This window comes from Phragmites australis, chromosome 22, assembly GCF_958298935.1.
Source record: "Phragmites australis chromosome 22, lpPhrAust1.1, whole genome shotgun sequence".
NCBI lineage: Eukaryota > Viridiplantae > Streptophyta > Magnoliopsida > Poales > Poaceae > Phragmites > Phragmites australis.
Genome location: NC_084942.1, coordinates 4,617,552 through 4,629,830, shown reverse-complemented (window position 1 = coordinate 4,629,830; position 12,279 = coordinate 4,617,552). Strand labels below are relative to the sequence as shown.

Sequence of the window (12,279 nt, the reverse complement as noted above, 5' to 3'; positions counted from 1 at the left end):
ACGATCGGACGATCCAGCGATCATCTTCTTCCTCGCCTCCCTCGTCTGCCTTCGGTGTTCAATGCTCATCCTACCCGCCTCGTCGTGCTCCCTGCTGCACTAACCCCTCGACCAGTGACGCCCCCGCCTAGCCCCACCCACCGGTTGTCCTCTGTCACCCGCGGCCGATGGCGCCTCGCCTCATCTCACCGCTGCGCCCGCCGATTGTCGCCTTCGTCGAACTTATCTACCTCCCCTAAACTCATTTCTAAACCCGAGAGTCATGAATCCAACCAACCATCATTTCCCACACTCAAAGAGGAGCTCGCATGCAGCACAGTAAATACGATAAAAATATATATAATATAGGTATCGGTTGATCTTGGATGCCCACCGATTATAGCCTCCGTCGAACTTATCTATCTCCCTCAAACTCATTTCTAAACCCGAGAGTCATGAATCCAACCAGCCATCCTTCCCAGAAGAGGAGCTCGCATGCAGTACAGTAAATATAATAAAAATATATATAATAAGGTATCAGTTGATCTTGATTACACCCTGACGGAGAGAAACGGACGGTGCTGGCCTCCCCGGTCGGAGGGGCAAAACCGTCCACCTGGAAGAAAAAAAAAATCCACCCGATCCCACCTCGCAGCGCCGTGGCCTTCTTGTCTTCTTCCCTTCCCTTCCCTTCCCTTCCCCACCCCACCCACGAGCTCCTCAGATCAGATCGGAACCCGCGCCCCACGCTGAGGAAGGAAATCTCGAGCGCTCGCGGCCAACCTGCTCTTGCCGCCGAGGAGGAGGAGGAGGAGTCGGCACGAGAGCGCTTCAGGAGGGTTCCGGATCGCAGCAGAAGGAAGAAGAGGAAGATGTCGTCGGTGTTCAGCGGCGATGAGACCGCGCCCTTCTTCGGCTTCCTCGGCGCCGCCGCCGCGCTCGTATTCTCATGTACCCTCCTCCTCCTCCTTTCTGTTCCAGTTTTTTAAAATTTGGGTGGGGAAAAGGTTGAGCTTGCGCGGCGTCCATTCTCCGATCCACTTGGGTCGGTGGAGGTCAGCTTTCCTGTGGGCGGTTCGTTCGATCCGGGACGCCCTGATGCTAACTGTTGGTCTGATCTGCCGCGATTGAGAAGCTCCTTGCTCCATTCGAGCTCACATTAGAACTCCTGCAAATTAGAACGCTTTGATCTGATATGAGGAACAATGGGGGAGAACTAATAAAGAATGAATTTTGGGTGGATCCATGTGTTGGGTACGTGTGTGGAGACGATTCTAACGGCTTGCTCTCTGTGTGTCCCTCGCAGGCATGGGGGCGGCGTACGGGACGGCCAAGAGCGGCGTCGGCGTGGCGTCCATGGGTGTCATGCGCCCCGAGCTCGTCATGAAGTCCATCGTGCCCGTTGTCATGGCTGGTGTGCTCGGTATCTATGGCCTCATCATCGCTGTCATCATCAGCACTGGGATCAACCCCAAAGCCAAGCCTTACTTCCTCTTCGACGGCTACGCGCACCTTTCGTCCGGCCTTGCCTGTGGTCTCGCTGGGCTTGCTGCTGGCATGGCCATCGGAATTGTCGGTGATGCTGGTGTCAGGTAAAGACACTTACTTTATCTTGTCTTGCTATGCTATGCAAATTTCTGCATGCGTGACAGCTTGTAAGCTAATTTTCTTGTCGATGAAGTAGTTATGGCTGACATTTGTAAAATTCCATGTCGGTAACTGTTTTTGACTAAGTTTCTCTGCTATTTGAATATTACAATTAAATCTGAGGTGAATATTACATTTGCATCTGAAAGTGTATGTTGGTTCCTGTGAATAGTTAGGACCAATTTATATGCATAGGTCTATTTGTTGACCTTTTGAATTTCATAGTAATGACGTAACACTTTAACAGTTAACATTGATAATGCAAAATGTATGTTCTTGGTTTGTGTTTAAAGGAGAACATCTTATAAAACAGTAAATGACAGTCACACAATTGTAACTAATCCACTTAACGAGGTGTGTTTCTAACTAGTTAATTGATGAGCTGAAGGTGAACCTATGCTACCTATTCCTTACAATTCATGAAGGTTTTCTACCAATGTCGTGAATACTATATCAATCATCCTAGGAAGTTATCCTAATTGTACAAAAACGAAAATGAGGATACTCCATGCTAACCCTTGCTATTTGTAGTAATTGTTTTCTTTTGGAAATGCAGCCCATAACCGAAACATAATTATTTATGGCTTTATTTTTATATCTTGTTTAACTTTTGAAACATAGCTTAATGGAAAAAAAAATGGATGACTTTGTTGATCCATGATGTACTTTCAGCTTTATGCACTATGTTTGTCTTGAGATCTGTAGCCTCCTAGTCAGTAGGACATCCTGTTAGTGCACTGTTTCATTTTCGACACATTGTATGCTGTGTGTTTCAGTTGTTACTCTATGCCAATTGCTTTTTGAGCATGTTTAAATCCTAGATTAAGTTTTCATTTCCAACGCCTCGGGAAATAGGTCGAGTTGCTTTCCGTGTTCGTAGTTGAGCACCTAAAGAGAGCTTACACAAGTGTAGTGGTGTATGCATATTACTTTATGCCAATTTCTGAACTTGGAACTTATCAGATAGCTATATGCAGTAGAAAATTCCTTCTTTGAAGGAGTGTATGGGAATAGGCAATCTCATTTAAGAACTAATGCTTTAAATGTTTGCATGTACCAAGAAGCTGTTTTAGTACTTATTTGTGGAGTTTGAAAAATGGTAAGAGTTAATTTTGGATCAAACTGTTTCTTCTAGATGAACAAAATATTTACTTCCTACTTTTGTGTCTTGATATGTTATTGTCATTTCGGTGTGTCTTGGTATGAATTAGGAAATCAACTGAATGTTGCCTAGATTGTAACAACTTATGTTCCTAATCCTTGCTGTTTTCCTCAGGGCGAATGCACAGCAGCCAAAACTGTTTGTGGGCATGATCCTCATCCTCATCTTTGCGGAAGCGCTTGCCCTGTACGGTCTCATCGTTGGCATCATCCTGTCATCCCGTGCCGGCCAATCCCGTGCAGATTAGGCACGTTTCCAATTTCAATACCATGCCGACGATCACGTGGCCCTTGCTGGGTCTTGTTTTATATTGTGCGACATGAAGCTGGAGCTCTTTAGAGGTTATTGTTCTGTAGTCTTTGTTTTTCTTCTGTTGGATCGAGAAAAAACAAGTGTAGCAAAGGGAGGAATTTCCCTTTTTGTGCCATTCTTTTTTCCGTCGTGGTGGTGGGTTGTGGTTGATGCTTATTTATGCACTTTTTTTTTGGGTCTGGCTGGACGGCGGTGTAATCTGGTGAATAAGCAAGGACATGCAATGCATTGGGTGTTCATGACACTTTTGCTCATCCTTTGTTCTGTTAATGTTCGTATCTTGTGATCTGCGATTTTCTTTTTCTGTGGAAAAATTGCACATTGTTCGTCGATCTGCCAGTCCTCACTTCTTGGCATTTGCAGCACTAACTTAAGTTCATAATGGAGGGTTTTGGCAGGAATCTAGAGTCTATTGTACTGTTTTTTAGTGATATTTCTACATTCAAAATAGGAGGGGCGGGGGCGGGGGGGGGGTAATTTCAGTATAGGCAGGCCAATACATAATGTTTTACGAAGTAACAGTGTATCAATCCCAACACCCTAAGGCCAAGAAAGATGTGAATTGTAGTGTATCAACCATATATCTTCTGAATATGCATATGTAAAAAGAGGTGTTTGTTACTCTGCTACGCGTAAACACAGCAAACATGATCAGAATCTAATTCAAAATTCTTGCTTCGCTCTCTATAATTTCTTGAAACCTTTTTCCAAAAAAAATAATTGGTACCTTGCTTTAGCTGTTATAGACTCATTCTGTACTTGACTACCTGGCAAGCCTTTCGAGGTTGTTTGGTTGGCTACCATACTTAACCATGGCTACCAGACTCAGTTAAACTTTGGTGTGTGCTAAGAAAATGTGGCGCGCCACACTTGGACAAAAGAAAGTCAAAATTACCAAACTTTAGTTTGATAAAAATATAGCTACAAACCAAACACAACCTTAATAAAGCACTAGATGTAGCTCAAAACATGGGCAAAGGGGGAAAGGGGGGCAGTTTCCTGATTCAATGAACATGGCAGGTTTGCTCATTCTAAGCAGGCGACAGATTTTTTTTTTTTTTTTTTTTTTTTTTTTTTTTTTTGCGTAGGGCAATCTGGAACTCTAGGAATAGGCAGGTAGGTCTGGGACTCTCAGGTAGAGCAATCTTGCCCAATTTGGCAATTTGTAGCTCACTGGCTGCAAGAAGATTGCATGGTACTTCAGCTTTACAAGGACAAGACAGGAGTATGATTTGTGTTGGAATCCTGATGCAGAATTGTAGATGAGCAGGAACAGCTACTGCATATCATCAAGCCATGCATCAGCTCTATTGCAACAAGCCTAAATGACTACTATAAAATTGGTTAGATCACTACTGTAAATCCTGCCGTGAGAAAATTAGCCAAATTTTACACGAAAAAATTGATGGCGAAATAAATACGCACAACGGAAGTCTCGAAAAAAGAAGTTGAAAAAAGATTAGTACTCTCATCTCAGCTGGATTATTCCTAAGGCTAGCTACTAGCTGATCAAGAACTCGTCGCCGTCCACGATGAGTGGCGCCGACGGCCCGTCGAGAAGCAGCGAGTCCAGCGACCTCGGCATGTCGGTCAGGTCATTGCCACCGCCGCACCCCGCCAGGGCGTCGGCCGAGTCGCTGTTGACGCCAACGCGCAGGTTGCCGGCGAGGCTGTCGTCCACGGGTTGCGGTAGCGGTCGATGCAGCGGGGTTGGCGGGTACTGGTCCTTGTCCTGCCTCTGCCGGCGCAGCTGGAGCACGTCGATCAGGTCATCGCCGTCGCACCATGGCGTGTCAGCCGAGTGGCCGTTACCGCCGACGCGCGGGTCGGGGAGGCTGTCGTCCACGGGTTGCGGCTGCTTCGGTGGCGGAGGGTGGTGGTTCTTGTCCTGCCGCTGCCGGTGCAGCTGGAGCACCTCGCGGTGTCTGTTGGCGTGCTCCGACGGGACGAAGGTGGGGCTCCCCACCGGCCGGTACTCCGGCAGTAGCCTCCCTTGCCTGTACCGCACGCCGCACGCGTTGCACAGCGTGCCGCGACCCAACGGCCCCTCCCTCCACTGCGGCGTCGACGACGAGCCGCAGTGCAGGCAGCTCTTCCCCGTGTTCCGAGGCCTCCACGCCCACGGCTTTTTCAACAGCTTCTTCTTCTTGACCAGGTAGATCGCCGGCTCCGGTGCGGCTTCCTTCCTCGGAGGCCTCCTCCGCTTCGATGGCTTCCTCACCAGGTAGACGTCCCGCGGTGGCTCATGGGGCTCCCAGATCGGGATGTCCGGCGGGGGGTCCGATAACGCGCTTTCCAGCGACAGCGGCTCCGCAACCGTCCTCACCGTCGCCGGCGGAGGGCGGTGCTCCGACTCCCGCAGGGCCCCGGCCGCCCTGAGCCGAACGCCGCAGGCGTTGCAGAGCGTGCCCCGCCCCATCGGCCCCGACCTCCACTGCGGCGTCTCGGCCGAGCCGCAGTGCAGGCACCTCCTTGACCTCTTCGCCGGCTTCTTCTTGACCGGCGCGGCGGTGTCGAGATCAGGGGGCGGGGGCACGCGCAGGCGCTGGGAATGGGGAGGCATCGCCTCCTCCATCGTGTTCTTGGCTGCCGACGGCGGCAGGACGGGGAGCCTCGCCTCTTCCGATGGGTTCTTTGCCTCCTCCAGCGGGGGAACGAGCAGCCTGAAGGCCCACCAGCCAGAGGGCTTCACGCGGGGGCGGCAGGTGCGCGCCTTGCGCGGGACGGCGGCGTCCATGCGGGAGACGGCGACGGGCAGGGGCAGCGCTGCCGGGAGCGCGAGGACGTAGACGACGAGGCCCTCCCGCCCCCGCTCCTTCTCCCCGCCGGCGGTGGCGGTGGCCATGTCTCTGGTCCCCTTAGATCGCTGGGTTCTTGGTCCTAATCCTGGTGTCTGCGCAGCTAGATAGATAAAATTGCTATCTTTAGCAGCCTCCCGAGCTAGATGAGATGCGAACCGATCTTCCCAACCACCGAAAAGTACCGAAAGATTATTGAATCTATACTTGTACCTCTCGTCTGTCCCCTGCCTCCGCCGTCGCCATGGACGGAGGCTGGGCGAGCTGCGACGGGAAGGCGGCGGCGGCGACAGGCGAGCGAGCGGACAAGCGGCGGCCGGCGGCCGGGCGTGTCAGCAGCAGAGGGAGGAGAGAGGGTTGAGAAAGGTGACGAGTCATACCTCCTTTTCTTTCCTTTTTTTTTGTTGCGTCGAGCGTCACGGAAACCACAAAACTTCTTACGAATTCCGGCGTACTTTGTCGGGTGTGAAAAAACGGCAAAAATACGATTTTGTATAATATACGTGACCGTATTTATTGAAATGGATAACTATTTTCTGTATTTACAAATTTAGTACATGTATTCGGCGCATGGTGTTCCGAAAACGAATTTTCAGAGTACGGTGTACCGAAAAAGTTATTTTCGGCACACCGTGTGCCGAATACAGCCAAAAGCGTATTTTGGCACACGGTGTGCCGAATATCAACTGTATTACGCTTTTGCGTCACGTCACGTCGCATCGCGTTTTACTTTTTCTTTTTCCTTTTCTTTTCCTTTTTACTTTTCCTTTAGCTTTTCACTTTTTCATCTGTCTTCCCGCATGGTTTGTCGTCGGCTTGTTTGCATGCGGGTAGCCACACTATAAATGGTAGCGCTGCGCTGCCATTATCTCCAAACACAGCAGCTGCGAGCAGAGTAGAGCACGACGGCGAGCAGAGCAGCAAGTTAGCGCGAGCAGTCGAGCACAAGGAGCTACGGTGCAGCAGGACAACCTTCCTTAATAGTAAGTACGTAGATTATGTATGTATGTAATATTTAGTTGTGTAGATGTAATTAGAGGATTAGAGTATTTATTAAGTTGATAAAATATAGTAGGTATAATATTTGCATATTTTATGATGTCGTAACAGAATCAGCTAGTTATTTGGATCCTAGATCATGTATGTACTTATATTTAGATTAGAAAATATAATTATAGCATGTAGATATTAAGTTGCTAAAATAGAGTAGGTGTAATATTTGCATATTGTATGATCTCGTAATAGACGGTACTATAGTGTAATAGTAATCGTAATATTTAGATTAGAAAATGTAATTAGAGCAAGTAGAGTATTTATTCTGTTTGAATACATTGGATAAATGATATTAAGTTGGTAAAATAGAGTAGATATAATATCTGTATATTGTATGATCTCGCATCAGAAGCAACTATAGTGTAACATTAATCGTAATACTTATATTAGAAAATGTAATTAGAGCAAGTATAGTATTTATTCTATTCGAATACATTGGATAAATGATATTAAGTTGGAAAAATAGAGTAGGTACAATATTTGCATATTGTATGATCGCGCAACAGAAGCAACTATAGTGTAATATTAATCGTAATATTTAGATTAGAAAATGTAATTAGAGCAAGTATAGTATTTATTCCGTGCTAATATATTGGCTAAAATAGAGTAGGTATGTAACATACATCTAATTAGTTATTTGGCCATTTACGTTTGTTTAGCAGAGACACTATGACTATCCATATTTATTATGGAGAACATCCCGCTGTTTTGCATGAGAGACTCGTGTCCATTCAGAACTGGCAGCACGTAGAGAGTACGGTTGAGCTATCAATTGATCTAGAAGGCTTACAAACACATATTATGAGCCTTTTGCATCTAAACCAGCAGTCCTACAATATTGTCCTAGAGGGTGTCAGGCCACGGCCTGTACCAAACAGCTCGCTCATTGTCCATACGTTGTTCGATTTGAGAAGGAACAACGCATGTGCCTTGTACTCACGCAAGGCATTAGAGGAGAACTTTGAAATGGGAGTGTTTAGTATCAGGACCGGTGCATGGTGAAGAGGTACCTACCGTGGAAGGATCAGACCATAATGTGATGCATGATGAGGCGGGAGGGAATGTCGGGGAGGGCACTTCGGGTACGGATGGACCCGAAGTGGACCATGGTGAGATAGATGCACGATGCATGGATGATGAAGTCGGTGGTAGTGGCGACGAAGAAGGTGCTAACAATGATGACCTGGTGCCGGTGATCCAGTACTTTCATGGTGCTGAGCTACTAAATTGTACCATCATTGAGTATAACATCCTATCTAATTGAGGATACCAGAATAGCGACATCCAGGTGGGGCAACGGTTTCGAACCAAGGAAGAAGTCATCTTTTATCAGCAACTATGTTGTAATCACAAGAAGGGACCACAAGTGTGCCCGATCTAACCATACGGAGTATGAGATCAGGTGTACGAAGCACCCGACTTGTCCTTACTTCGTACGAGCCCATAAGCCAAAGCACGAGAACTATTTTGTGCTGAGTAGACACACCCCACATACATGCAGCGAAGGGGCTGTTAGGAATGTGAGCCACGCAGTTGATGCGAGGTTCATAGCCCAACTACTCATCACATTTGTTGGCACAAACATATGTTTGTCAACAAAATCCATTATAAAAGAGGTGCAGACTAAGACGGGTATGCTGATCAATTACCACACCGCGTGGCGAGCGAAGCAGAAGGTATTGAAGATGTTGTTTGGAAGTTTCGAAGACTCATACCACTACGCACCGAGGCTGCTGCAGAAGATTGCCATGACCAACCCCGGGACCCAGTGGGCCATGGCGGATGAGCCGATCAGGCTGGATGATGGGTCATACAGCAATACTGATCGATACCTCATTAGGTTTTTCTGGTCCTTTGGCCAATGCATCGAAGCTTTCAGACATTGCAAGTCGGTGGTATGTGTGGATGCCACATTTCTTAGCGGTAAGTACCATGGTAACCTAATGACAGCGATGGCGGCGGATGCAAACAATCAGATCATTCCTCTCGCGTATGCATTGGTTGAGAGTGAGAACAATGATAGTTGGTTGTGGTTCCTCACCTTGGTGAGGACACGTGTCGTCGGCAATAGGGAACGAGTCTGTATCATATCAGACCGCAATAAGGGCCTCTTGCATGCGTTGGATGTGCTGCATGACAGCACAAACCCCTCCATTGCTTGGCCTGATGTGGAGAGAAGGTGGTGCATGCGACACTTAGGTGCGAACCTTTACTCAAGGTACCATAACAAAGGTCTTGTGAAGAGGTTCAAAGGGTTATGTCTTCAGAACCAGCGGACGAAGTTCAATGAGATATGACGAGAGTTAAATGAGACCACTCGTAAGATGATGGCACAACAAGAAGCACAGGAGGACCATCTGCGGATGCAAATGGTGGGGGGCCAAACCATCATTAGTCGTTCACGTGGTACGTTTAGCCAATGGATAGCGGGAAAGCCGACGGAGCATTGGGCCCTATTCCATGATACTCACGGTTCCAGGTGAGAACATAGCGTTTGAAAGATCGTATTTTCTATTTGGTTACGAAAATATCGTATCTAAATTTGTTGTCTCTTATAATAGGTATACGATTATGACAACGAACATAGCTGAGGCGTTCAACAATATCTTAAAGGGTGTACGCGGCCTCCCATTGTGTGCCATAATTGAGCTCACATTCTATAGAATAGCTGACTACTTTTGAGACCGTGGTATAGCTGCAATGGAGTGCAGCACGTGGTTCGCATCTAAGATGGAGGAAATCTTATCCAGAAGGAGGAGTAAGGCACACTTTCATCGGACTAGGATCTACGACCGGACCAACAATGAATTTGAGGTCATATGTCGTCGTCGGTATACTTCTGGATACAGTGCGGGGGACACCGTGCAACAATGTCAAATTGGTCCTTACGAGGTGAAGTGCACATGCAATAAGCCAAAACTGCACCATATCCCGTGCTCCCATGTCTTGGCCGCTTGCAGGGACATGGGCGGGAACGACGGATCACAATACGTATCATCCTATTTCATGATCGATGCACTGAGAGCACATAGCTTCCAAAGATGCGTTCGTTCAACATCGGATCCAGCTACAAAGCAATCGAGGGGCCTAAGTGGGTACCTTATCCCAAGGCCAGACGCACGGATCCTGGAAGGCCTAGAGCCACGAGGCTTGAAGGTGACATGGATACAGCAGATGATGTTGATGGACTACGTAGGTGCAAAATATGCAAGCAATCCGACCATGACAGGAGGACTTGTCCGACCCGGTGGTAAACTATTAGGCTACAATCGAACTGGATTGTATTAGCTTTGGTGCCAGTGAGTTTGTTATATGAAGTTTGTTAGAAACATGGATTGTATTGTAATTTGTTATGAACGTATTAGGTGTTGTACCCATTTTGTAATAGCTGTTGTCTTACTTTGTTTTGTAATTGAACCATGAGGTTTGAAATCATTGGCATGGCTCACATTCACCTTCCCGAGCTTCTTCAACTACAGTATGACGAGAACCACAGGGAAATGATGATTTTCGCAGGGCAACAGGTACATCGATAGTACGTGAATTTCAATTGTTCTAATACCTTGGTACTTACTCTATAAATGTATTGCATACCTTTGCAATTGCTCCCGTTGCGTTCCAGAGTGTGCGCAAGCTTAAGGAGTTAGACCCTCGATTCCACGAGCCCCTCGCACAGGCCGGACTACTACCGTTCGCACTTATGATGGCAGGAGCTCCCATGGAGGGTGGTGGCAGGACTCCACTGCCGCCGATCAAGGTCTCACTGCTCACAGGCCTCGTCGACCGCTGGCGTCCTGAGACGCACACGTTCCACTTTCCTTGCGGAGAGATGACTGTTACTTTACGGGACGTTGCCATGCTGACCGGGCTCCCGATAAGGGGCACCCCGTTAGTACTTCCACGACCAGCAAAGGAGCAGTGGAAGAGTTATATTCACGGTAGGTAATTATTTGTTACATAAAGCATTTCATACGTTGCAGTGTTGTTTGTGGTTCATTGATTCTCTGCATCTTGTAGGTTTAACGTGCAATATGACATGAAGGATGTAGGGCTCTCCATGTCATAGATTTATGGCCTACCACAGTTCAACCCTTGCCCACCGGATGCGGACGAGGCAACAGTTATGCAGCATTACGAGGTGTACTTGTACATCTTGCTTGGAGGCATTATGTTTTGCAACACGGCAGGCGATTATGTACTTCCGCATATTGCATGGTTAGCGCGTGAGCTCACGTCACATCCGTACGAGCCGACACATTACAGTTGGGGATCTGCTGTGTTGACCGCTACATACAAAGGATTGTGTGCCGCTACCTAACGGTCAACGAAGATGGGATCTATTTCTGGCTGCCTAAACCTTCTACAGCTCTAGAGCTGGGATTATCTCCCGGTGTGTCGACCGTGGGTGAGCAAGACCTACTATCCAGTTCCCATCTCCGACGGCGTGGCCGACGACATGAGGCCAACGATGGGTTATCGGTGGCTTCATGCCAGGCTGCGATGGAGTCACCACTAAGACCATGGAAACTACGCCCGGGTGATCAGTGACCTTGACGTCCTCAGCGCCGAACTTGTGGAGTGGGATCCATGGCGTAGGGAACGAGTTACCGAAATTGCAACAAGCGGCCTCATCGCATCATCTTGTTTCCATGACTCTAACCTATGGATGACTAGATGTTTTTTGCTTTATATGAACAATGTAAAAGTGTATTCTCCTGACCATGTGCAGAGGTAGTTTGGTCATCGTCAGTTGGTGCCAGTACCTCCCCCCAAGAGACGCTGGTCAAGCGCACGAGTAAGTGTGTTACTGTATGTACCATTCTTATGTTACGAAATTTTAACTATTTATGTCACATACAAAAGGAGTGCCTAAGGAAACGCAGGCACACACGACTGGTCGGAGATTAATGCAGAACACATAACCCGGTGGATGGAGTCTGGCCCAGTGGATGTCGTCGTTCTTGCGGGACAGTACGATGATAGCACGTACTGGGAGTACCTTTCGTGGTATCAATCACGAACGCGTCCCACCTTACTCAGCGGCAGCGTGCCGCCAGCCCCCAGACCCTTCCTCAAAGATCGTGTCTGGCTTCTTCATGTGGTGATAAGTGATGTTGTTCTTATAATGATTTTCATTAGTTTCTCATCCGTATTACTGACATAACCCTCAACAACAACAGACCGAAGCGAGGTACGAAATGCATAGGCATGCGGAGCATGAATGTGGGGAAGCGAGTGGGTCAGCCACGCGAAGGGATCGGCACCCTCTTCGGGAATACATGAGGACGAGATGGTCTCGCCTTTTGTCCGCGATACGTGGACTAGGTG

The 12,279-nt window shown here is 47.9% G+C and overlaps 2 protein-coding genes across 3 annotated transcripts; one reads left to right on the top strand and one right to left on the bottom strand.

Annotated features, from left to right (window-relative positions):
• The first annotated feature begins 604 nt into the window (after positions 1-604).
• On the top strand, positions 605-3,354 carry LOC133904858 (V-type proton ATPase 16 kDa proteolipid subunit). The gene is made up of 3 exons (XM_062346474.1): positions 605-930; positions 1,286-1,571; positions 2,903-3,354. The coding sequence occupies exons 1-3, from the start codon at positions 852-854 to the stop codon at positions 3,033-3,035; spliced, it is 498 nt and encodes a 165-aa protein (XP_062202458.1). The 5' UTR covers positions 605-851; the 3' UTR covers positions 3,036-3,354.
• A 1,124-nt stretch (positions 3,355-4,478) lies between these two features.
• Positions 4,479-6,321, bottom strand: LOC133904283 (uncharacterized). 2 transcript variants are annotated; one of them, XM_062345746.1, is made up of 2 exons: positions 6,112-6,321; positions 4,479-5,993 (listed from the first exon to the last, which is right to left on the bottom strand). In XM_062345746.1, exons 1-2 carry the CDS (start codon positions 6,274-6,276, stop codon positions 4,602-4,604), a joined length of 1,557 nt encoding a protein of 518 aa, XP_062201730.1. In that variant the 5' UTR covers positions 6,277-6,321; the 3' UTR covers positions 4,479-4,601. The 2 variants fall into 2 exon arrangements, with proteins under 2 accessions (XP_062201730.1, XP_062201732.1); XM_062345748.1 differs by having other exon boundaries at positions 4,479-6,001; positions 6,112-6,320.
• Positions 6,322-12,279: the final 5,958 nt, after the last annotated feature.